This window comes from Chiloscyllium punctatum, chromosome 20, assembly GCF_047496795.1.
Source record: "Chiloscyllium punctatum isolate Juve2018m chromosome 20, sChiPun1.3, whole genome shotgun sequence".
NCBI classification, from domain to species: domain Eukaryota; kingdom Metazoa; phylum Chordata; class Chondrichthyes; order Orectolobiformes; family Hemiscylliidae; genus Chiloscyllium; species Chiloscyllium punctatum.
This window is the reverse complement of record NC_092758.1, coordinates 53,858,090-53,880,964: the sequence shown is the minus strand read 5'-3', so window position 1 is coordinate 53,880,964 and position 22,875 is coordinate 53,858,090. Positions and strand designations below refer to the sequence as shown.

Genomic DNA, 22,875 nt, shown 5'->3' with positions numbered 1-22,875 from the left:
AACTGTGACAAATTGTCTATTAACCTAAGTGAATCCTCATGAAGGTCAGATGTTTCTTAGTTGAATTATTATTCAATGTGCGATGTTAAAAAAGCTTAGATTGCAGGTGGGTTTAGGCCAGACCTGGGCATTTTACAGCCCATGGGCCATATCTGGCCCGCATGAGGCCAATCTTAAAGTAGAACATAAATGAAAAGGTATTTACACCATGCACACAATACAACTGTGTTGCTTTTGTTTTGAAAATAATGCTTTTTTAATTTACATATGGATGCACATGCGTGTGTATGTGTGTGCGTGCGTGAACAGCTAAAAGTGATGCTTGCTGGCTAGCCCTCAAAATGTCAGCTCACGCCAAGGCAAGTTATGTCATATCTCACAAAATCACCAGAAACCGTAAACTGTTTTCTGATGGTGAGTTTATTAAGGAGTGCTTGTTGGACTCTGCAGAACTAATATGGCAGGAGAAAAAGGAGGCATTTGAGAACGTGCCCCTCTCCTGATGCTCTGTAACGAGAAGGATTGGGGACATCGTGAGAAATCTGGAGCTTCAGCTGCAGCACAGAGCGGTCAACTTTGACTTTTTTTCCTTGGCTTTGGATGAAAGCTGCGATATACGTGACACAGCCCAGCTACTCATCTTCGTATGTGGGATAACTACGGACTTTAAAATCACAGAGGAGCTGGCAGCCATGCAGTCAATGAAAGGAACAACAACTGATAATGATTTGTTCATGGAGGTAAGTGCATGTTGGGACACATTGGGACTAAAATGGGACAAGCTGGTGGGGGTGACAACGGATGGTTGTCCAAATCTAACGGGAAAAAATGTTGGACTCTTAAAGAGAATGCAGGATAAAGTGACAGAAATTGACCCTGAACAGAAATTGGTATTTTTGCATTGTATTATGCATCAGGAAGTGCTGGGTAAGTCAGTGTTAAAAATGAACCATGTGGTTGATGTTGTAACTAAAATAGTTAACTTCATCAGGGCAAGAGCTTTGAATCACAGGCAGTTTGTTGCACTTTTGGAGGAAAATGAGACTGAACATTGTGACATAGGCTACCACACAGCTGTCAGGTGGGTCAGCCTGGGCAAGATGCTGAAAAGTGTATGGGACCTGAGAGAAGAGATTCAAGATTTCTGTGTGAAGAAAGGGAATGGCATTCCACAGCTTTCAGATGCAGACTGGATTGCAGACCTTGGTTTTGCTGTTGATGGGACTGCACTTATGAATGAACTAAATGTGAAACTGCAGTGCAAGGGCCCTTTTGTGCATGAAATGTACAACTTGGGGAAGGCTTTTATGAGAAAATTGCAGCTTCTCTCAAGCCAAATAGAGGACAACATTCTCAGCCACTTGCCAACACTGAAGGAAGCCGCACCTTCAGCTGATCACCTCCTCAGGTACTCATCTATGTTAGAAGCACTGCGTGGTGAATTTTCAAGGCGATCTCAAGACTTTAAAACTGTTGAGAATGAAATGCACATGATTTTTTTTCCCCATTTATATGCAATGAGGAGAATGCACCTAGTCATGTTCAGCTTGAACTCATTGACCTGCAGTCTGACACAATTCTGGCAGAGTACTTTAGGTCACTCTCACTGCTTAATTTTTACTCTTCCCTCAAAGAGGAGAACTTTCCACACATGAGGAGCATGCTCAGAAGATTCTAGTCCTCTTTGGATCTACTATATATGGAAACAGACATTCTCAGTGATGAAGTTCAACAAATCCAAATACAGATCCTCTATCACTGATGATCATCTCTCAACTGTCCTTTGCATATCCACCTCAGACATTCACCCAGATTTCAGTGCATTTGTTCAAGCCCAAAACAGACTGGATTTTTCTCACTAAACAAGTAAAATGAACTGAAAAACGACAAAAGCACTTATTGCTTTTTGTATAGAGCAGTTTGTTGTTTGAGAACTGAACAATAATGAAACAACTTTTCATTATTGGTTTGTGAGATTAACATGTTAAAAATAAAATGAAATACTGAAATTATTGTTTTTACTGTTTATTTCTTCTATATTTGATCTACTCCACAATTTCATATCTTTATTGTAACAGAATATCTTTATTCTTTTGATTATAAGTTTCAGTGCAAAACGATATAATATAGTACTTTTTACAATGGGAGAAAATTAATGCCCTCCAACACAACTCCGGTTTCTCATGTGGCCTCTTGGAAGAATTAATTGCTCACCCCTGGTTTAGGCTCTTTGTATTCTCTAACATCCTGAAATCTGTGTTAGTCACTTAGAAATAATCATCCACTGTTATCTCCATGTGAACTTTCTATTGGACTGACCACTTACGGAAAATGCAGCTTACAGCAAATCACTGTGATATGATCATTCTCACTGTGTCACAGACAGCATAATCAACTGAATGCTCCAAAATTCTGCTCAAAAAAGAGGGATGCAGCTGATAGAAGCATCGTCTGCAGGGCAGTTTGGTCAGCACCTGTGGACCTCTGGGATGAGGCACATTTCAGGGAATAGTTTTTATGCTAAAACAGCCTGCTATTCCATCATCTGTAATCCTATCCCCCAATCTCCATATCTATGCATAGAACATAGATCATAAAATACTTCAGCACAGTACAGGCCCTTTGGCCTTCGATGTTGTGCTGACCTGTGAAACCCAACTGAAGTCCATCTAACCTACACTTTCCATTATCATCCATGTGTTTATCCAATAATCATTTAAATGCCATTAAAGTTGCCAAGTCTACTACTGTTGCAGGCAGGGCATTCCGCACCTCTGCTACTCTCTGAGTAAAGTACCTACCTCTGACATCTGTCCTGTATCTATCACCCTTCAATTTAAAACAGGAGCAAAGAATTAGCAAAATGGTTGATTGATGCAAGATTGAAATGTTATTATAACTGTCAGGGAGGTATATACAGACCTGGTGTTTGTCTGGCCATCACATGGTTGCCGTTAGTGAATTGGAAGTCCTTGCAATTCATCAAAGTGATCATCTAAAGGAGCTTGGATGCTACATGTAGCAGTTGGTGGCACTTTGGACTTGGAGAAATTCTGCAATCTGTGTCAACTCCTACTTTTCCTGGTTCTGCATGTGGCACATCGTAAAAACTGTTTCCTTCTTCACACATCCTATCAATCATTTGCTTATTTCTAGCATAAACTGCAAACTGTTAATGATATATTCTGTTGCAGACTTAAAGGAGCCAGGGATAACAAAGTGGATTTAATATAAGGAAGAGAAATGTCAAAGGGAAAAACTACCAGAATTAAAATAGCCATGTCGCCAAGAGCTGATGGTTTCCATCTGAGAGCACAAATGAAGTTAAGAAACAAAGTGAAAATCAAAATCAATTTTGTGGTATGGATTCATAGCCAAGAAATCCAAAATAGACTCTAAATCCCCAAAGAGGGGAAGAAAGTAAGTATCAATATTCAAGTTGTACCTTCAAGTTCATTGGTCATATCCACCTGAGTAATTGTTTCTTATTAAAGTCTGGAAAAATTTTGCAAATAATTACTGATGCAAATCTATGTTAAAATTGGAATGGAATTCTGCCAAATTTTGCTGTGTTATCATTTGGGGATTTATCAAGCAATCTATTTATTGCTGACAAAATTGACATCTGTTATTAAGGTCCAATGATATGTGATTGAATCTAGTTGATCCAACTTTATTATACAATATCATACAATTAAATTAATACTAATTTCAGAATCAAAATTCCAACAACATTATTTAGATTATTTAGAAAGTTGGTTTATTTTTCAAGACCAAGCAATCCAATTGCTTGTAGATCAATGAAATTATATTTTTGAGAAATATAGTCAGGTATTATTGAGATCAATTGGATGGTTATTGAATAACTTGACATTTAGTATGGTGGCACCAAATTAAGAGTCCTTGTGATTCTGTGGTAGTGTCCTTGTCTCTGAGTTAGGAGAATGTGTTCAAGTCCACTTGTTCCAGAGATGTGTCATAACAAGCCTGAACAGGGTGATTAGAAAATATTTTGTACCAAAAAACTGAGAGCGAACAAAATAAAAAAAACACTATTTGACAGTCTGAACAAAAATATCATCCATAATTACTCATAAGGTATTAAAATGGGATTGAGATGCATAAGGAGGAGGTGTTAGCAATCCTGTAAGTGTAAAAATAGATAAGTCGCCTGGGCCAGATGGAATTTATCCTATGATTCTCTGGCACGCCAGGGAGGAGATTACCGAGCCATTGGCTTTGATCTTTATGTCGTCATTGTCTGCAGGAATAGTGCCAGAAGACTGGAGGATAGCAAATATTGTTCCCTTGTTCAAGATGCAGAGTAGAGACAACCCTGGAAGTTATAAAACTGTGAGCCTTACTTTGGTTGTGGGTAAAGTGTTGGAAAGGGTTATAAGAGATAGGATTAATAATCATCTCAATTGGATGAAGTTAATTAGTGATAGTCAACATGGTTTTATGAAGGGTAGGTCATGCCTCACAAATGTTACTGAGTTCTTTGAGAAGGTGACCAAACAGGTGGATGAGGGAAAAGCAGTTGATGTGGTGTATATAGATTTCAGTAAGGCATTTGATAAGATCCCCACGATAGGCTATTGCACAAAATATGGAGGCATGGGACTAAGGGTGATTTAGAAGTTTGGATCAGAAATTGGCTCAGTGAAAGAAGACAGGTGGTAGTTGATGGGAAATATTCATCCTGGAGTTCAGTTACTACGATCTGTTTTGGGTCCACTATACTAATTTACAAATTTACTAACCCATCCTTCCATGCCCTCATCCAGGTCATTTATAATGGATGAGGGCATGGAAGGATGGGTTAGTAAATTTGAGGATGACACTCAGGTCGGCAGAGTTTTGGATAGTGATGAAGGATGTTGTATATTACAAAGAGACATAAGTAAGCTGCATTGTTGGGCTGAGAGGTGGCAAATGGAGTTTAATGTGGAAAAGTGTGAGGTGATTCACTTTGGAAGGAGTAACAGGAATGCAGAGTATTGGGCTAATGGTAAGATTCTTGATAGTGTAAATGAGCAGAGAGATTTCAATGTCCAGGGACATAGATCCTTGAAAGTTGCCACCCAGGTTGATAGGGTTGTTAAGAAGGCATACAGTGTGTTCACTTTTATTGTTAGAGGGTTTTTTGTTTGTTCAATGGGAATTTGGTAGAAACATTTACTTGTTAAGACAAGCTGGTACTATACCCAGCGTCAACTATGCAGAAGAACAGAAGAATTCTCTTCAGCAAAACATAATGAGAAACAATAGTCTTCATATGACAGCTTTAAAAGCTATGCAGAATGCCATGTTGTGTTTGCCAATAAAATTACCTGAGTTTAAATTCCAATTACTCTTCTATTCATGTTTTTATTCCTGTCAAAACATTGGAAAACATTTTAAAGTGATTATTATTGTTCTTCAAGCATATCCAGTCGATGTAAAACAAATATTCACCATTCAAACTCAATATTACAAGTCCAGAGCATTTATGATTATCCCATTGAGTGATTTCGAAAAGTAAATCCTGCCATGAGACCAAATAGGTTTTCGCATGTATTTTACCAAACTCACTGCTTTAATTGCTGTTATGATTTGGCGATGCCGGTGTCAGACTGGGAATATTACTACAACCACCTAATGACAGAGCAGCGCTCTGAAAGCTAGTGCTTCTAATGAAACCTGTTGGACTATAACGTGGTGTTATGTGATTTTTCACTTGATTGCTATTGTAGTCCGCGTAGCAAGAATCACTCCCTACTTTTGCTTCATCTTACTATAAGCTGTACTGTCAGGTCGCCCACTGAATTACACACACCCACCTTTCTGCATGCGGGCAAGGGAGAAACACACCTTGCAGTTGGGGTTCTACTGGACAACAGGCTCTGGCCATTAGGGACATTGTTTAGATGCATATAGAGGAGCAGCAGCGTCAAGCAGAAGCTGGGGTGATACATTGGATAGGGTGCCGATCTATCTTTAGAAATCAATTATGTTGGGCTTTTTGTAAGGAGTACCCTGTATTTTCAGGAGTGCAGGCTGGTCATTTTGCAAATTCTTCCTCTTCTCCATCCATTGAGGCTAACTTCTTCAAAATTACTTTGGCATGTGATAGATTGTGAACCCATAGATTTGGGGACAGGGCAGATCATCATGTTTGAAAACTCTGGCCTTGCCTCTGTCTTTTCTGAATAACTTGCCCAAGTAAGGGTTAAATGTACAAATTCTGATCGGAGGTAAGGAATCAGAATTATTAAGAATGGTGGAGTTCATGGAAATTTTGTCTTTACTGTTTATACTTTGAGGTTTCCCAGACAACAGGGGTATTGGGGGAATTAAATGACAATTGATTTTATCCTCTCAAGGCCAAGACAGCAAGGTATTGTTGATGTAATATTTTTGGTTTATATCATTTCTTTTGAGGTAGGGCAAATTGTATGATCAAACCCTGTTTATTTTTGAAATTTCAATCTTATATATAAACTCACAACAAAATCCCTGAAAATGAAATTAGAGGTAGGGTTTATTTAACATAAGAGTCAAAACACAGGATAATTGCTGTGGAACTTCATTCACACGCAAAGATATATAATGCCAAGAGAAAGAGAAAGAGAAAGGGAAAGAAGGTAAAACTCATGAATTTCTTAAGATATCAAAGATATTGGTGTTAGTTTATGTTATAAAGGCTGTATTATTTTCTTTCTCTGTATTTTTGGTTGTAGCGTGAAATGGGTAAAGGACTGTTTCATATCAAAAGACCAAGGAACAAATTTCTGTACTTTTAAATAGCTACTCACTAAAACCCATTGAAAGTAGTGTTTGAACTACTCTTTTGTTCAAGCAGAAAGTTTGACTTGTGGAAAATTCTGGAAGGTAACATTTATTTCCAATGATTACAGCAGCCATCTTAAGAGGCTGACCATTTTGTTGATCATTTGTTTTTAGTGATCTTTTTGATGTCACTAATGCCCTGTGCGCATATGCACAATATTAAAATAATTATTGATTATTAAAAGAACAGTTCTGTTTTGTTTTATACATTATTTGTAACAAATTTAAAATAGTACTTTCACTAAAGTCTCATTAATCTATTTTAACTAAAACACTACCGATTGTTACCAAATGCACATGCATGCATACATGTGTACAATAATATGAAGAAGTTTGTTTTACAATTTAATTAAAGGTTCTGTTTTGTTTTGTTTTATACTTATTTATATGACTTGATATAGTGTTTCATTAACATATTATCATGAACTGATATTTATAACTGTATTTAAAGAGATATCATTGATAATGCACATGGTCCTTGGTATCAGCACGCAAATCCTTAAAAAAAGAATTTAAACATAAGAAAGATAGAATCACAGGAGTGTTATATCAGGGAAGGAGATCATTCAGCTCATTGTGACAGGAGAGGATATATTTTTACACAAAAAATTATAATTTCTCTTCTTATCACCTGGCCATTATAGAGGTATAAACATGAATAAACAGACAAATCAGATTTGACAAATTTGTTGATGCCACAGGCTAAAATGTTTATGTGAAAGAAGTTTGGCATTTTTAGATTTATTCCCTGATGTCACTAAGTAAATTTTGACTCTGTGATACTTCATTTTGGCTCAATCATCAAGGTCATGAAGTAAGTTGGCAATGGGACATACATCTGAGTTGTTTTCAAGAGATGCTCTTTCCCAGGCTTATAGGATAATCAATCAGCCATTGAAGCTGCCTATAAGCTGTGCTAAAACAAGACTGAACTCATATTGTGCATAGTATTGAAGTTCTTAATGGTGTACTTGAGTGAAAAAGGAAACAGAGATCATTTTAAATTTGAGCTATGATGTAACATGGGATAGCTATCCACATACTTTCTCCATTGGTCCCAATCAGCCAGACTGCATAATGTGGGGCTTGTGCAGTTTTGAGCATGTTATGCAATTGTTGAAATTTATAATAACCTCAAAAATCTGATCTTTAACATGTAAAGATGATTGGTGAGTGAATTTCTAAAGCCAAAATTAAGACAATCCTAATTTATACTTTTATAAAGAATATCACAATTAGCACAAGCATGAAGAATCTACAAATTGCAAATTTATGTTTCAAGAAGTTGTTTAAAACGGCTACAGCATTTAATGTAACTTCTGACACCATCAGCTCAATCTAAAACTCAAGCAAATGTCTAAACAACTATGAGCAAAAATAACCAATTGTCAAATTAAGGATGAATAATTAACAAAAAGGACTATAACATGCCATGTGACTTGGTTTTCTATTTCAACATGGACAATAAAGTCATCAAATGCAAAATGGATCTCACCAAACTTTCATTAAATTGTGAAGGTTCCTTGTCTCAAACATAAAGACTCTGGCCACTTTTAAATTTCAGAGCATGAAAAGTGATTACCTTGGCCTAAGTGACTACCTTATTGGAAACTTTGGACTTGTAAGAAGTCCCAGTGTAAAGCAACCATGTCTACTACCTACTCATAAAAGAATAACAGCAGAAGCCATTCGGAGTCAAAGAGATTATATATGCCACCTAACCATCTGCAAAACAATTACACATCCAAGATAATAGACAGCTAAATATTGAAAATGGGAGAAGGAGTTCCCCCTCAACTTGTTTCAAATTCAAGTTTATTTGAGAGCAGATACACCGGCAATTGAATTGTGGAAATCCTTACATTTTCTGAGAATCCCTGCTCAGAGGATTTGTACTTCAGCTAAAGCATCAATTCATCTCAGAAACTAAATGTCTGGTACAGAGAAACTGAAATAATATCAAAATCTAATATTATTTTTCCTTCATTGAGTTTTAATTTTAGCCTGTGCATGAGACAGCATGTTTTAAATGTCCATGACAAGTGTATGATAATAAATTATCATGATTTTTAAATTCACAGAAGCTGGTTTGAAAATTGAAATAAAGACTCAGTCTAATCTTGACTACTGTTGAGTGTCATAAATACCCATTTGGTTCACTAATGTTGTTTAGGAAAGGAAAACTATTATCCTTACCTGATCAAGCCTACCTGCACTTCCAGACCCACAGCTTTCTGGTTGATTTTAACTACCCTCTGGGCAATTAGGGATGAAAAATAAATTATGGCCAGCTGGCAATGCACACGTTCCATGAATAAGTACATTTTCCAAAGTTTGCTAGATTCTGGAAAGTTCCCATCACACTGAAATGTAACAGATTCAAGAAGGGAGGAAGGCAAGAACTATAGGCCACTTAGCTTGACCTCTGCCATGGGGAAGGTGATCGTTATGGAATTTGTGGCTGGGCACTTCAAGAAACCCAAAGTAACCAGCAGGAGATAACCTAGTTTTGTGAAAACCAAAGCAATGTTTAACCAATTAAGTCAAATTCTTTGACGAAGTACCATGCACTGTGGATGTAGGGGGAGCTTATTGATGGACTGAACTTGTATTTCAAGAAGGCACTTGACAAGGTGCCACATAAAAATTATTGTAACCTTTATAAACATGTGATGCAGGGGCAACATACGAGCATCAATAGTAGATTTTCTGGCTGGCTGGGAAAAACAGAGAGCATGCATAAATGTGTCTCTTTCTAATTGGCACGATGTTATGAGTGGGACCCTGAGGTGATCTCAACAGGGTTCTCAACATTTTGCAATATGTTTCAGTGACTTTGACAAATGGAGTGAAGGCGTGGCTGCAGACAGCACAAAGGTGGGCAGGAAAGAATATTATGAAAATAATCTAAGAGGAACCCAGACCAATATAAGTCGATTGAGTGAGTGGACAAAAATATGGCAGATCGAGTATAATGTAGGCAAGTGTGAAATTGTTTACTTTGGCACAAGAATGAAAAAGTAGAGTATTAACTAAATGGAGAATGACTGCAGAATCCTGAAGTGCAAAGGGATTCTAATGCAAGCATCACAAAAAGTTAGTATGCAGGTCCAATAAATAATTAAGAAGGATAATGGAATATTATCTGTTATTATAAGAGTGATTGAACATATCAGTAAGGATGTTATGCTTCAGTTATACAGGGGTGAATGGTGAGACCAAAGTTTGAATAGTGTTTACAGTTTAGTGGATGATGTGAATGCATTGGAAGCAGCTCTGAGGAGATTTACTAGGTTGATACCTACAATGATTGGATAATCTGATGCGAGAAGGTTGGCTGGATTGGGCTTGTTTTGATTGGAGTTGAGAAGAGTGAGAGATGACTTGATTGAAGTGTATAAGATGCTGATCAGTCTTATCAAGGTTGATGTGGAAATGATGTTTCTTCCAATGAGTGCATCCAGAAGTAAGGAACACCGTTTAAAAATTAAGAGTTTTTTTTAGGATAGAGATGAGGAGAAATTTTCTGACCCAGAAAGTGTTGAGACCAAAACACTGAATGTTTTGAAGAAGGATTTAAATACAGTTCTTCAAGCTAAAGGAATCAAAAGATATGGAGAGAAAGTGGGAAAAGGATGCTGAATTGAATAATCAACCATTGGATGGAGGAGCAAGTTCGAAGGCTAAATGGCCTACTCCTGGCTCATATTCTCTGTGTTCCTATTCAAAAAAAAGACATACTCTGAAAGGCCAAGACTGCAACTGAAATTTCAATAACAAATCAAGACTACCTCATATCGCATTACAGGATAATCCTATCATCTAAATATTTTTCATATTTGCCTGAAGTAGGTTGAATAATATTAAATTATGTCAGTATGTGCTTCTGTATAAAAACTACAGCTGACGTTTTGTTTAAACAGAATACATACTGAATGGAAGCTTGCATCAATATTGTCATAAGTCATCCCTGAATGGGATATACAACATTTAAAAGAATATGAGCGTCATGTGCATTTGAAGGAAATTAAAATACTGCTAATGTAATGTGACACTTTTGATTACCTACAGTGTGGAAACAGGCCCTTTAGCCCAACAAGCAACCCACCCTGACTAATGCACCAAACACTGCAGGCAATTTAGCATGGCCAATTCACTTAACCTACACATCTTTGGACTGTGGGAGGAAACCGGAACACCCAAAGGAAACCCACACAGACACAGGGAGAATGTACAAGCTCCACACGGACAGTTGCCCGTGACAGGAATTGAACCCAGGTCCCTGGGGGCACTGTGAGGCAGCAGTGCTAACCACTGAGCCACCATGCCATCTCATGACAGATAGTTATGCAGAAACATATGGCATGAAAAATTGACCCTTCAGTAAAACTCATCCACACCAAGAAGACAACCCAATCTGACCTAGTCCTATTTGCCAGCATTTGGCCCATATCTCTCTAAACCTCTCCTATTCATATACTGATCTAGATGTCTTTTAAATGTTGTAATTGTACCAGCCTCTGTTGCTTCCTCTGGCAGCTCGCTCCATATACACACCACCATCCTTGTGAAAACGTTACCCCTCGGGCCCTTTTTAAATCTTTCTCCTCTCACCTCAAACGTATGCCCTCTAATTTTGGATCCCCCCCCATCCTAGAAAAAATACCTTGGCTATTCACCTATCCATGCCCCTCATGATTTTATGAACCTCTATAAGTTGACCCCTCAGCCTCTGGCACGCCAATGAAAAAACACCTCAGCCTAATCAGCCTCTCCCCATAACTGAAACCCTCTAGTCTTGGCAACATTCTTGTAAATCTTTTCTGACCCAGTTAAAATGTCTGTCTCAAGATACATATAAAAGATAGATAATTGCAGCTTGACAGGTATTCCTTTACCCTTAAATAAACATTGATTTCATGTGTTGTTTCACACCTAATTTTACTCATAACATGAGCCATAGTTAAAACACATCAATATCTATGTTTTGACAAACTTTCCATCTGTCACTTTGCAGATCTAGTAAGTAAATTTAGTTCATTCAGAAATGTTTCAAATGAAAGCTTCATTTTTCATATCAGCTTTAAACAGTTCAGAATGTAATTTTAAGCAGGCGGTATACTTTGTTTATAACTATTGAACAATAAAAGGAATCTAAAGTTGACATTTTCTGAAAGGCTGCAGCACGCAAGTTTTCACAAGAATACAGTCAGCATTACTTTAATAACCCAATGAATCCTACGATGAAATTTTTTTCCATCAAACTTGAAACTTGTATCAATAAATCAATGCACAGTTGAAAATGCGTAGTTTATTATGTCTTTTCTGTTTATTGCTCAATCTTATATATCAGTAAAAATAGAACTTTTATTAATAGAGGTATCATGGTTTGAAAAATGTTAGTGCTTTTCACCTTGGCAAACTCTGTATTCAACATTGAGAGAAATTGTGCAAAAAAAAAGTTGATTGTTTGTGACCATTTTCTCAACATGCAGTGTGAAAAGACCTCAAAGATGGAGTGGCTATCTGGGAAAAAGCCACATGGTTTCAGCTGTTTGGGTCACACATCACATAAGGTAATGGATCAACAATAACACTACCAAGAATGAATTCTTCCATGCAGGATATCTGTAAGATCGAAGATTCTCTAGTGGTGATCCACAAATCAGAACCAGTCCTCAAGCAAGGGAGCTATCATTCTTCTGAGTCCTAAGAAGATGCATTCTAACAAAAGTGTAAAAACTCCAGTCTTCCTGCATTCGTGGAGTCAGAGACTGGGAGAAGATGGATAGTGGTAAATGTAATTCTAATTATGAATGTGTAATAGGTTAGCTATGTAGAAAAATGCTTGGGTCAGATATTCCACAATGTACAATGGATAATCTTATGAGAAAAGGTTGGCTGGATTGGGCTTGTTTTCACTGCAGTTGAGAAGAGTGAGAGATGGACTTGATTGAAGTGTTTCAGATCCTGAAAGGTCTCATCAGGGTGGATGTGGAAATGACATTTCCTCCTGTGAGTGTGTCCAGAATGAGAGAGCACTGTTTAAAAATTAGGGGTCACTTTTTTAGGACAGAGATGAGGAGAAATGTCTTTGCCAGAAAGCACATGAAATTCTCTGTCACAGAAAGCAATGGCTCTGAAGGAGTTCATGTTCATGTTACATTGGCAGAGCTTGTTTTACTGATATCACCGCATAGCCTGTGAGAGAAAAAGAGTTCTGCTTGAGATTTCAGAAAGAGCTTACATTTGTATATCAGTTCCCTAGTAATTATGCTCAATCAAACATAATTGCAGTTACTTTTTTCATGCTATAAACCTATCTGAGAACTGTATCTCTTCTTCAGACACTCTGTGGTTGTATATCCTCTTCCACAATTCACCAGATGTGTCCAAGGCAAAACAAAGACAAAAACAAAGGAGGATTAGTGACAAATACCATAATGTGCCGTGAGTAGTCATCTGAGAAAACACCAAAAGGAGCTTCACCATTTTTAAGCATCATCAACTACTTACACGTCAGTTGCTGGTTGATTGGCTATTGCAGGTTCCAGGGTTTAAATGTTTTAGTAGGGTCAGAGGTGGGGGTAAAAGAGGGGGAGGTGTGGAATTGCTTGTCAAGGATAGTATTACAGCGGTGTAAAGGATGATGGGGGAAGACTTGCCATCTGAGGTAGTTTGGGCTGAGGTTAGAAATAGGAAAGGTGAGGTCATCCTGTTAGGAGTTTTCTACAGGCCTTCTAATAGTCCGAGAAACGTAGAGGAAAGTATTGCAAGGATGATTCAGGAGAAGACTGAAAGTAATAGGGTGGTTATTATGGGAGACTTTAACTTCCCAGATATTGACTGGGAAAGCTATAGTTCGAGTTTGTTAGATGGGTCGGTGTTTGCCCAATGTGTGCAGGAGGGTTTCCTGACACAATATGTAGACAGGCCAACAAGAGGTGAGGCCATACTGGATTTGGTTCTAGGTAATCAACCAGGCCAGGTGTTAGACTTGGAGGTAGGTGAGCACTTCGGGGACAGTGACCACAACTCGGTGATATTTACTCTAGTGATGGAGAGGAATAAGTGTGCACTGCAAGGCAGGAGTTATAGCTGGGGGCAGGGAAATTATGATGCGGTGAGGCATGACTAGGATGTGTGGATTGGAAAAATAGACTTCAAGGGAAGAACACAAATGATATGTGGAGCTTGTTCAAGGAGCGGCTATTGGGTGTCCTTGATAAGTATGTACCAGTCAGGCAGGGAGGAAAGGGTCTTGTGAAGGAGCCGTGGTTTAATAAGGAATTGGAATCCCTTGTAAAAGGGAAGAGGGCGGCCTATGTAAAGATGAGGCGTGAAGGTTCACTTGGGGCGATTGAGAGTTATAAGGTAGCCAGGAAGGATCGAAAGAGAGAGCTAAGAGCAGCAAGAAGGGGACATGAAAAGTCCTTGGTTGGTAGGATTAGGGAAAACCCTAAGGCTTGCTATAGGTATGTCAGGAATAAAAGGATGAATAGGGTGGGTATCTGTCCAGTCAAGGATAGTAGTGGGAAGTTGTGCGTGGAGGCAGAGGAGATTGGAGAGACACTAAATCAATACTTTACGTCAGTATTCACTCAGGAACAGGACGTTGTTGCTGATGTGAATATTGAGTCACAAGTGATTAGAATGGATGGCTTTGAGGTATGTAGGGAAGAGGTCTGGGGAATACTGGAAAGGGTGAAAATAGATAAGTCCTCTGGGCCTGATGGCATTTATCCTAGGATCCTCTGGGAAGCTAGGGAGGAGATAGCGGAGCCATTGGCCTTGATTTTTATATCGTCGTTGTCTATAGGAATAGTGCCAGAAGACTGGAGGATAGCGAATGTGGTCCCCTTGTTCAAGAAGGGGAGTAGGGACAGCCCTAGTAACTATAGCCCAGTGAGTCTCACTTCTGTTGTGGGCAAAGTCTTAGAGAGAATTGTAAAGGATAGGATTTATGAACATCTGGATAGGAATAATGTGATCAAGGATAGTCAGCATGGCTTTGTGAAGGGCAGGTCGTGCCTCACAAACCTTATTGAGTTCTTTGAGAAGGTGACTAAGGAAGTGGACGAGGGTAAAGCAGTAGATGTGGTGTATATGAATTTTAGCAAGGCGTTCGATAAGGTACCCCATGGTAGGCTACTGCAGAAAATACGGAGGTATGGCATTGAGGGTGCATTAGAGGTTTGGATTAGGAATTGGCTGGCTGGAAGGAGACAGAGGGTAGTAGTTGATGGTAAAGGTTCATCTTGGAGTGCAGTTACTAGCGGTGTTCCACAAGGATCTGTTTTGGGACCATTGCTGTTTGTCATTTTTATAAATGACCTGGAGGAGGGGCTTGAAGGCTGGGTGAGCAAGTTTGCGGATGATACGAAAGTCGGTGGAGTGGTGGCCAGCAAAGAAGGATGTGGCAGGTTACAGTGGGATAAAGATAAGTTGCAAAGCTGGGCAGAAAGGTGGCAAATGGAGTTCAATGTAGCTAAGTGTGAAGTCATTCACTTTGGTAGGAGTAACAAGAAGATGGATTACTGGGCTAATGGTAGGCTACTTGGTAGTGTGGATGAGCAGAGGGATCTTGGTGTCCATGTACACAGATCTTTGAAAGTTGCTACCCAGGTAAATAGTGCTGTGAAGAAGGCATATGGCGTACTGGGCTTTATTGGTAGAGGAATTGAGTTCCGGAGTCCTGAGGTCATGTTGCGGTTGTATAAGACTCTGGTGTGGCCTCATCTGGAGTATTGTGTACAGTTTTGGTCGCCATACTATAGGAAGGATGTGGAGGCACTGGAACGAGTGCAGAGGAGGTTTACCAGGATGTTGCCTGGTATGGTAGGAAGATCGTATGAGGAAAGGCTGAGGCACTTGGGGCTGTTCTCATTGGAGAAAAGAAGGTTTAGGGGAGATTTGATAGAGGTGTACAAGATGATTAGGGGTTTAGATAGGGTTGACAGTGAGAACCTTTTTCCGCGTATGGAGTCAGCTGTTACTAGGGGACACAACTTTAAATTAAGGGGAGGTTGGTATAGGACAGATGTTAGGGGTAGATTCTTTTCTCAGCGGGTTGTGAGTTCATGGAATGCCCTGCCAGTAGCAGTGGTGGACTCTCCCTCTTTATGGTCATTTAAGCGGGCATTGGATAAGCATATGGAGGTTATTGGGCTAGTGTAGGCTAGGTAGGCTTCAGTCGGCGCAACATCGAGGGCCGAAGGGCCTGTACTGCGCTGTATTTTTCTATGTTCTATGTTCTATGATTTCCTCTTGCTGTTGTTTCAATTCTACAAGTACTGACGTTGTTTAAAGTGGTAAAAGTGATATGATGTGATAGGTGCTGACAGAGTTGTCAATAATTTCAAAGCTTTTGCCAAAATCAGTGGTTCTTGGTCATAAGTGCGCCAGGAGGCTTTCCACTTGTAGTACATTAAAAGGAAGTCATATCTACCTTGGGAGTTCAGGATGTAATTCATTCATCTGAATTTCAGCAAGTTTTAATGTTTGAGATGTCAGTGCTTCATGAGGAATCTCTCACTGAAATCATGGTGCAGCCACAACTTCAGAACAGAGTGAACACTGGATTATCAGTGATGATGAAGGTGAATGTGACATGAACCTTTATGTATCTACCTCTTATCCAACCTCAAACGGAAGCATTTGCAACACCTTCCGATTTGTTGTCAACTGTTGTGCTAGAGATTTGTTGAGGCCCTATATTCTAATTACATTTCATCCTCTAATGCCAAAGAAAAGCAAACAGAATGAGAATGTACATTGTGGATTCAGGCTTCCCTGTGGCACAGCATGTCATTGACAGCAGGTACATCATCACTGTGTGAGGGTTGCACATCAACTCTGACATATGCTGGAACCAAAAAGCTTTCACTCTCTCAGCATCCTAATGGTGTGCAACCAAATGCAAATAATCATGCAGGTAAATGCCCAATGTCCTAATAATAGTTATGATGGCTTTATTCTGTGTCAGTTCACTTCATTTGAATCTTCATTGCAAACTAAGGGTGACTGCTGAGCGACAAAGGCTATCCACTGAAGGCAAGACACAATGTTCCAGGGTGACACCTCAACAATCCTAATGCATATTGAAGAATAAATTGATGGGTTGCTAGGATACCCTACAAAGCTCTCGGATGATTGCAATCCACAGCCATGAGGGCAAAGGTCTGTATTTCTACTGGAATATACAGGCATTGGATGGCAGTAGCTTGTGCTACAATGGTAGATGAGATATCAGCCATCAGATACTGCATCATAATTGGTTGGTCAAGTGTCCAAATGGAGATGTCAACCACTTACTTCCACGCTGTAAAGAATGGGCTCCAAGGTGTGTACAAAGCTAAGTTGGTGCTAAACGTCTCCATGTCGCTTTACATTTTCCACAGGCATTCTGACACAACTTGCAATCAATCAAACTTTTTGGCATGTGTCATAGAGTTTTTCCACATACAGCCTCATCAACGTGCTCATCTGAGTCCTCTGCAGTAGGAACCTAGTGCCAGAAAGCTGGCATCTCTGCTATTTCGGCCTCCTGCTTGGTCTGCAAGCTGTAAATAATCCAATATTTCAAAAGACATAAATCCTACTTTTGTGTTCTCGTCTAAGTTACATGCAATGTCAGGTATGATTGTGAGTCATTATCATTGTCTTCTTGCTGCTCCTGTACGACCCCACCAAGTTAAACTTTGATATTTGGAGTGGCTTTTTGGAACAGCCCACAAGGGAGCAGGCTATTTTGGACTTAGTTCTATGTAATGAGCCAGACTTTATAAAAGATCTTAAAGTAAGGGAACATCTAGGAGGCAGCAATCATAATATGGTAGAGTTCAGTCTGCAGTTTGAAAGAGAGAAGACAAAATAAGATAGCAGAACCTAGTGGGGAAGACAGTAGAGCAACAATGGCAGGAGTTTCTGGGTGTAATTGAGGATACAGTACAGTGGTTCATCCCAAAGAAAAGAAAGATTATCCAGGGGAGGGGTTAGACAGCCATGGCTGACAAAGGAAGTCAGGAAATGCATCAAAGAAAAAGAGAGAGCCTATAAAGCGGCCAAGAGCACTGGGAAATCAGAAGATTGGGAAGACTACAAAAACAAACAGAGGATAACAAAGAGAGAGATAAGGAAGGAGAGGATCAAATATGAAGGTGAGGCAGCCAGTAATATTAGAAATGATAGTAAAAGTTTCTTTCAATGTATAAGAAACAAACGAAAGGCAAAAGTAGACATTGGGCTGCTTCAAATTGGTGCTGGAAGGCTAGTGCTTGGAAATAAGGAAATAGCTGAAGAACTTAATAAGTACTTTGTGTCAGTCTTCATAGTGGAAGACATGAGTAATATCCCAAATATTAAGGAGAGTCAGCGGGCTGAGTTGAGTATGGTAGCCATTACAAAAGAGAAAGTGCTAGAAAAGCTAAAAGGTCTAAAGATTGATAAATCTCCTGGCCCTGATGGGCTACATCCTCGAGTTCTGACAGAGGTGGCTGAGGAAATAGTGGAGGCACTGACTGTGATTTTTCAAAAATCACTGGAGTCAGGGAAAGTCCCAGATGATTGGAAAATTGCTGTTGTAACCCCCTTGTTCAAGAAAGGATCAAGACAAAAGATGGAAAATTATAGCCTAACCTCAGTTGTAAGTAAAATTCTAGAATCCATCATTAAGGATGAGATTTCTAAATTCTAAGAAGTGCAGGGTCAGATTAGAACAAGTCAGCATGTATGTAGTACGGACAGGCCATGCCTGAGAAACCTGTTAGAATTCTTTGAAGAGGTAACAAGTAGGTTAGACCAGGGAAACCCAGTGGATGTTATCTATCTAGACTTCCAAAGGGCCTTTGATAAGGTGCTTCACAGGAGGCTGCTGAGTAAGGTGAGGGCCATGCTGTTCGAGATGAGACACTGGCATGGTTTGGGGATTGGCTGAGTGACAGAAGGCAGAGAGTTGGGATAAAAGATTCTTTTTTGGAAAGGCAACTGGTGACAAGCGGTGTCCTGCAGGGTTCAGTGTTGGGGCTGCAGCTGTCCATTTTATATATCAATGATCTGGATGAAGAGACTGGGGGCATTCTGGCAAAGTTCTCTGCTGATACAAAGTTAGGTGGATAGGCAGGTAGTACTGAGGAGGTCGGAGGCTGCAGATAAATTTAGACAGTTTAGGAGAGTGGTCCAGGAAATGGCTGATGAAATTCAATGAGAGCAAGTTCGATGTCTTGCATTTTGGAAAGAAGAATACAGGCATGGACTATTTTTTAAATGGTGAGAAAATTCATAAAGCCAAAGTACATAGGGATCTGGGAGTCGTGGTCCAGGGTTCTCTAAAGGTTGATTTGCAGGTTGAGTCCGTGATTAAGAAAGCAAATGTAACGCTGTAATTTATCTCAAGAGGGTAGGAAAATCAAAGCAGCGACATGCTTCTGAGATGTTATAAAGCTCTAGTGAGGCCCCATTTAGAATACTGTGTCCAATTTTGGGCCCCACACCTTAGGAAGGACATACTGGATACTGGTACTGGAATGTGTCCAGCTGGAATTCACATGGATGATCTCTGGAATAGTAGGCCTAACATACAATGACTGGCTGAGGATCCTGAGATTGTATTCATTAGAGTTTAGAAGGTTGAGGGGAGATCTCATAGAAACTTACAAGATAATGCATTGTTTAGAAAGGGCGGAGGCTGGGAGGTTGTTTTCGTTAGGCGGGGTGACTAGGACCCGTGGGCACAGTTTTAAAATTAGAGAGGGTGAATTTAGAATGGAAATGAGGAGACATTTCTTCAGCTAGAGAGTAGTGGGCCTGTGGAATTCATTGCCACGGAGTACAGTGGAGGCCGGGATGTTGGGTGTCTTCAAGGCAGAGATTGATAGATTCTTGATCTCGCAAGGAATTAAGGTCGACGGGGAGAGTGCGGGTAAGTGGAATTAAAACGCCATGAATAAGTGGCAGAGTGGACTCAATGGGCTGAATGGCCTTGCTTCCACTCCTATGTCTTATGGTCTTATGGTCTTATATTTGAAAGGAGGAAGGCCCAAAGATAAGGTCGTACTTTGGAGAGGGGATTTTTGCTTGAGAGCAGTCTTTGCTTGCATGTAATGCGTAACCAGAAAATGAATTGAAGTGTGATGTGAGAACAAAGGTGAGGTAGTGGCTTACTGCTGTCCTTGATGGTTTTAGCTCTTTCAAGGTCACATTAAGAGCAATGGCTATCATTGATAACACCATTGGTTCTACAGGTCTTAGAAGACGCAGGTCACATTCTCTGACTAATCCTTGCTTCCCAAGGAAATACATCTGTGAGGACTTTAGAATTTGTGTGAATGGTGTACCTGTAATCATTAAACAGCTGGCATTGTGTGAAAGTTTTAAGGTTTGTGTGTGTGCAGGAGGCTTGTAGTAATATGAGTATGTGAGGACACGGGGAAAATATGAATATCTGGATTGAGGTTTAATTTATTTACAGGATGTGGGCATTTCTGACAAGGCAAGCATTCATTTCCCTCCCCTAATTATCCTTGAAAATATTTCAGTGAATTGGCTTCCTGATGCATAGCAGTCCAAATTTGAAGGTACATTCATAATGTTGTTTGGAAGGGTAAAGGATTTTGAGCCAGTGATAATGAAACTAGGATAATATATTTCCAAATCAAAACGTTGTATGAGTTGGAAGGCCATTGGAAGTGTTCTGTCCTTTCAGGTAAGAACTTGTGAGGTGCCGTTGAAGAAAACTTCTAATGTGTCCAGTCACTTGCAATCAGGGTAATCCAATATGGGAGCAAGTTCCTGCTGAATTGCGATGACTTGCTGTACTCAGGCCCAGGATTCAGTGATAGAAATCTTGAATGTCAAAGGGAGATGATCAGATTCTCTTTTATTTGAGGTGAACGCTACTTGACATTTGTCTGAAATTAATGCTATTTGTCACTTATCAAGTCAAGACTAAACTTTGACCAAATATTGCTGCATATTGTTACATACTGCTGCATTATCTGAGAAGTTGCAAATTGACCTGAAAATGCCAAATATCTGTGTTCATCCCCACTTCTGACTTTATGTTGTGAGAAAGTCATTGATGAAGCAGTTGAAGGTAAGGTCTAGGACATTGTGAGGAACTCTTGCAATTATACCCTGGTGCCGAAATGATTGAAATCCAAACACAATAATTGTGCTTCATGTGCCCATTCACTTCAATTTTATTAGGGCTCTTTGATGCCACACAATCAAATATAATTTTGTTATCAAGGGCACAATTCTCACCTCACCACTGGCATTCATCTCTTTTGCCCATATTTGGTGGAAGGCTATATGAGGTTAAGAGCTGCTTACTGTTGGTAGAACCCAAACTTTGCAGTAGTAAGCAGGTTATTGTTGATTAAGTGCTACGTGATGGGTACTGTCAATGACTCCTTCCATTAGTTAACTAATAAATTACAGTTGGAGTCATTGGAGCAATTGACCAAATTGGAGCAATTGGCCAGATTGGATTTGTTCTGCCTTTAGTGGACAAGATATGCTGTATCTGCACTTGTGGCACAATAATAATCCCACCTGCCATAGAGTGTGCCAATAACGTGGCTGAAATAACTACACCTGGGCAATTTTCCACAGTGTTGGGTGATATTATTGTTGTAGCCCTTGTGGCTATGCTGGAGTATGCTGAGGTAAAGATTCAACTAGATTGGGAGCACTGTCCTTATTTGCTACAGCTGCATTAATGTCAAATGCATACCCTGTAGAGTTTATGGAAATGATGAAGACTGCCATCTATGATGCTGAGAACCTCATCTGGTAACCAAAGTGGATGACACACTCCATACTTCAGGCTTCAGATGTTGCAAATACTTTAGCTTTGTATTTTGCCTTCATTAATTGTATTCCATCATGACTGAAAGCAGGGATGTTTGAGGAGCCTACAGCTTCCATTTGATTGTCCATCACCAATCATGTCTGCCTCTGGCAACACTGCAGAGGTAAGTTCTGAACTGTTTTTTGTGGTGTTGGGATCACTTAGTTCTGTTTGTTACTCGCTACTACTAAGCATGTATTCCCAGTTTTGAGCTGCAGTTTTGTTTGTCCACTCCTTTTAGCATGTTGCATGGGCCATACAATATGATGGGGTGGTGCCCTCATTGTGAGGATGAAACCTTGTCTCTGTAAGAATTGTGAGGTGCTCCAGTAATGACTTTTTTTGTCCAGCATCAATACTGTCAAGGATGTATACATAGATTAGTTAAGGTAAGGTCAAGTAGGCTTTACCCTCTTTCTGATTCTCCACTCGCCCACCAACAGATCATTTTGGCAGATATACTCTTCAGAACTTAGTAAACTTACAAAGTAAAGACACTACCAAGCCACTCTTGGGTGCTCAACCCGGAGCTCCTCTGCTCCACCTGCTCATTTTCTTTCTTTTCTTTTCTCTCTTTCTAGCAGTCCTGGAGCAGTGTGCAAGAAAGCAGTCCCTGAGCAGTACGAGAGGCGCAAGTCCTGAAGCAGCACAAAAGTAACGAGTTCTGGAGCAGCATGAGGGGAAACAGTTGTGAGGGGAAATGAGTCCCAGTGCAGCGCGAGGGGAACCAGTCCAGGAGCAGTGCAAGGGGAAGTGAGTCCTGGAGCAGCACAACCTACTTTGGTGCAGCTGAGTGCTGGTGTGGGGGCAGATTGGAGGCTTTGAGCAGAGCTGGACAGGTATTGGACTGGGGTCTGGTGCGAGTGGTCAGACCACGTGCTGAGCTGCTACTATCTGAAATTCTTTACCAGACTTTTATATTCATCCTTTAACTATGTTATAACTATTTTATTTTTAACTTATTTTTGGACAGTGTAAGTAGCGCTAATACTTTTTCCTTTTATCCCTCCTTTGTATCCAAGATTTGTACCCAGGTGCTTGTATCTAAGATGGCACCATTAGAGACAGCCATTGTAAAAACTTTTTACTGTACCTCATACTTCTGTTCTAGAGTACACATGATAGTAAAAGATATTCTGTTCTATTCTAAATGTATGGGGAATACTTACTCTTTGGTTTTGACAGGGAGGTAA

General features: G+C 39.8%; 1 protein-coding gene across 1 annotated transcript; it reads left to right on the top strand.

Moving 5' to 3' along the window:
* The first annotated feature begins 692 nt into the window (after positions 1-692).
* Positions 693-22,324, top strand: LOC140492322 (general transcription factor II-I repeat domain-containing protein 2A-like). Its single transcript, XM_072591268.1, has 3 exons — positions 693-1,437; positions 21,573-21,624; positions 22,264-22,324. The coding sequence occupies exons 1-3, from the start codon at positions 693-695 to the stop codon at positions 22,322-22,324; spliced, it is 858 nt and encodes a 285-aa protein (XP_072447369.1).
* Positions 22,325-22,875: the final 551 nt, after the last annotated feature.

Excerpts from the sequence above, each read along its gene's own strand:
- LOC140492322 (XM_072591268.1), top strand. The coding sequence starts at position 693 with ATGCAGTCAATGAAAGGAACAACAACTGATAATGATTTGTTCATGGAG. Across the intron at positions 1,438-21,572 it reads TATGTTAGAAGCACTGCGTG|AGTTTATGGAAATGATGAAG; the intron begins GTGAATTTTCAA and ends CATACCCTGTAG. Across the intron at positions 21,625-22,263 it reads GATGCTGAGAACCTCATCTG|CAGTCCTGGAGCAGTGTGCA; the intron begins GTAACCAAAGTG and ends CTCTCTTTCTAG.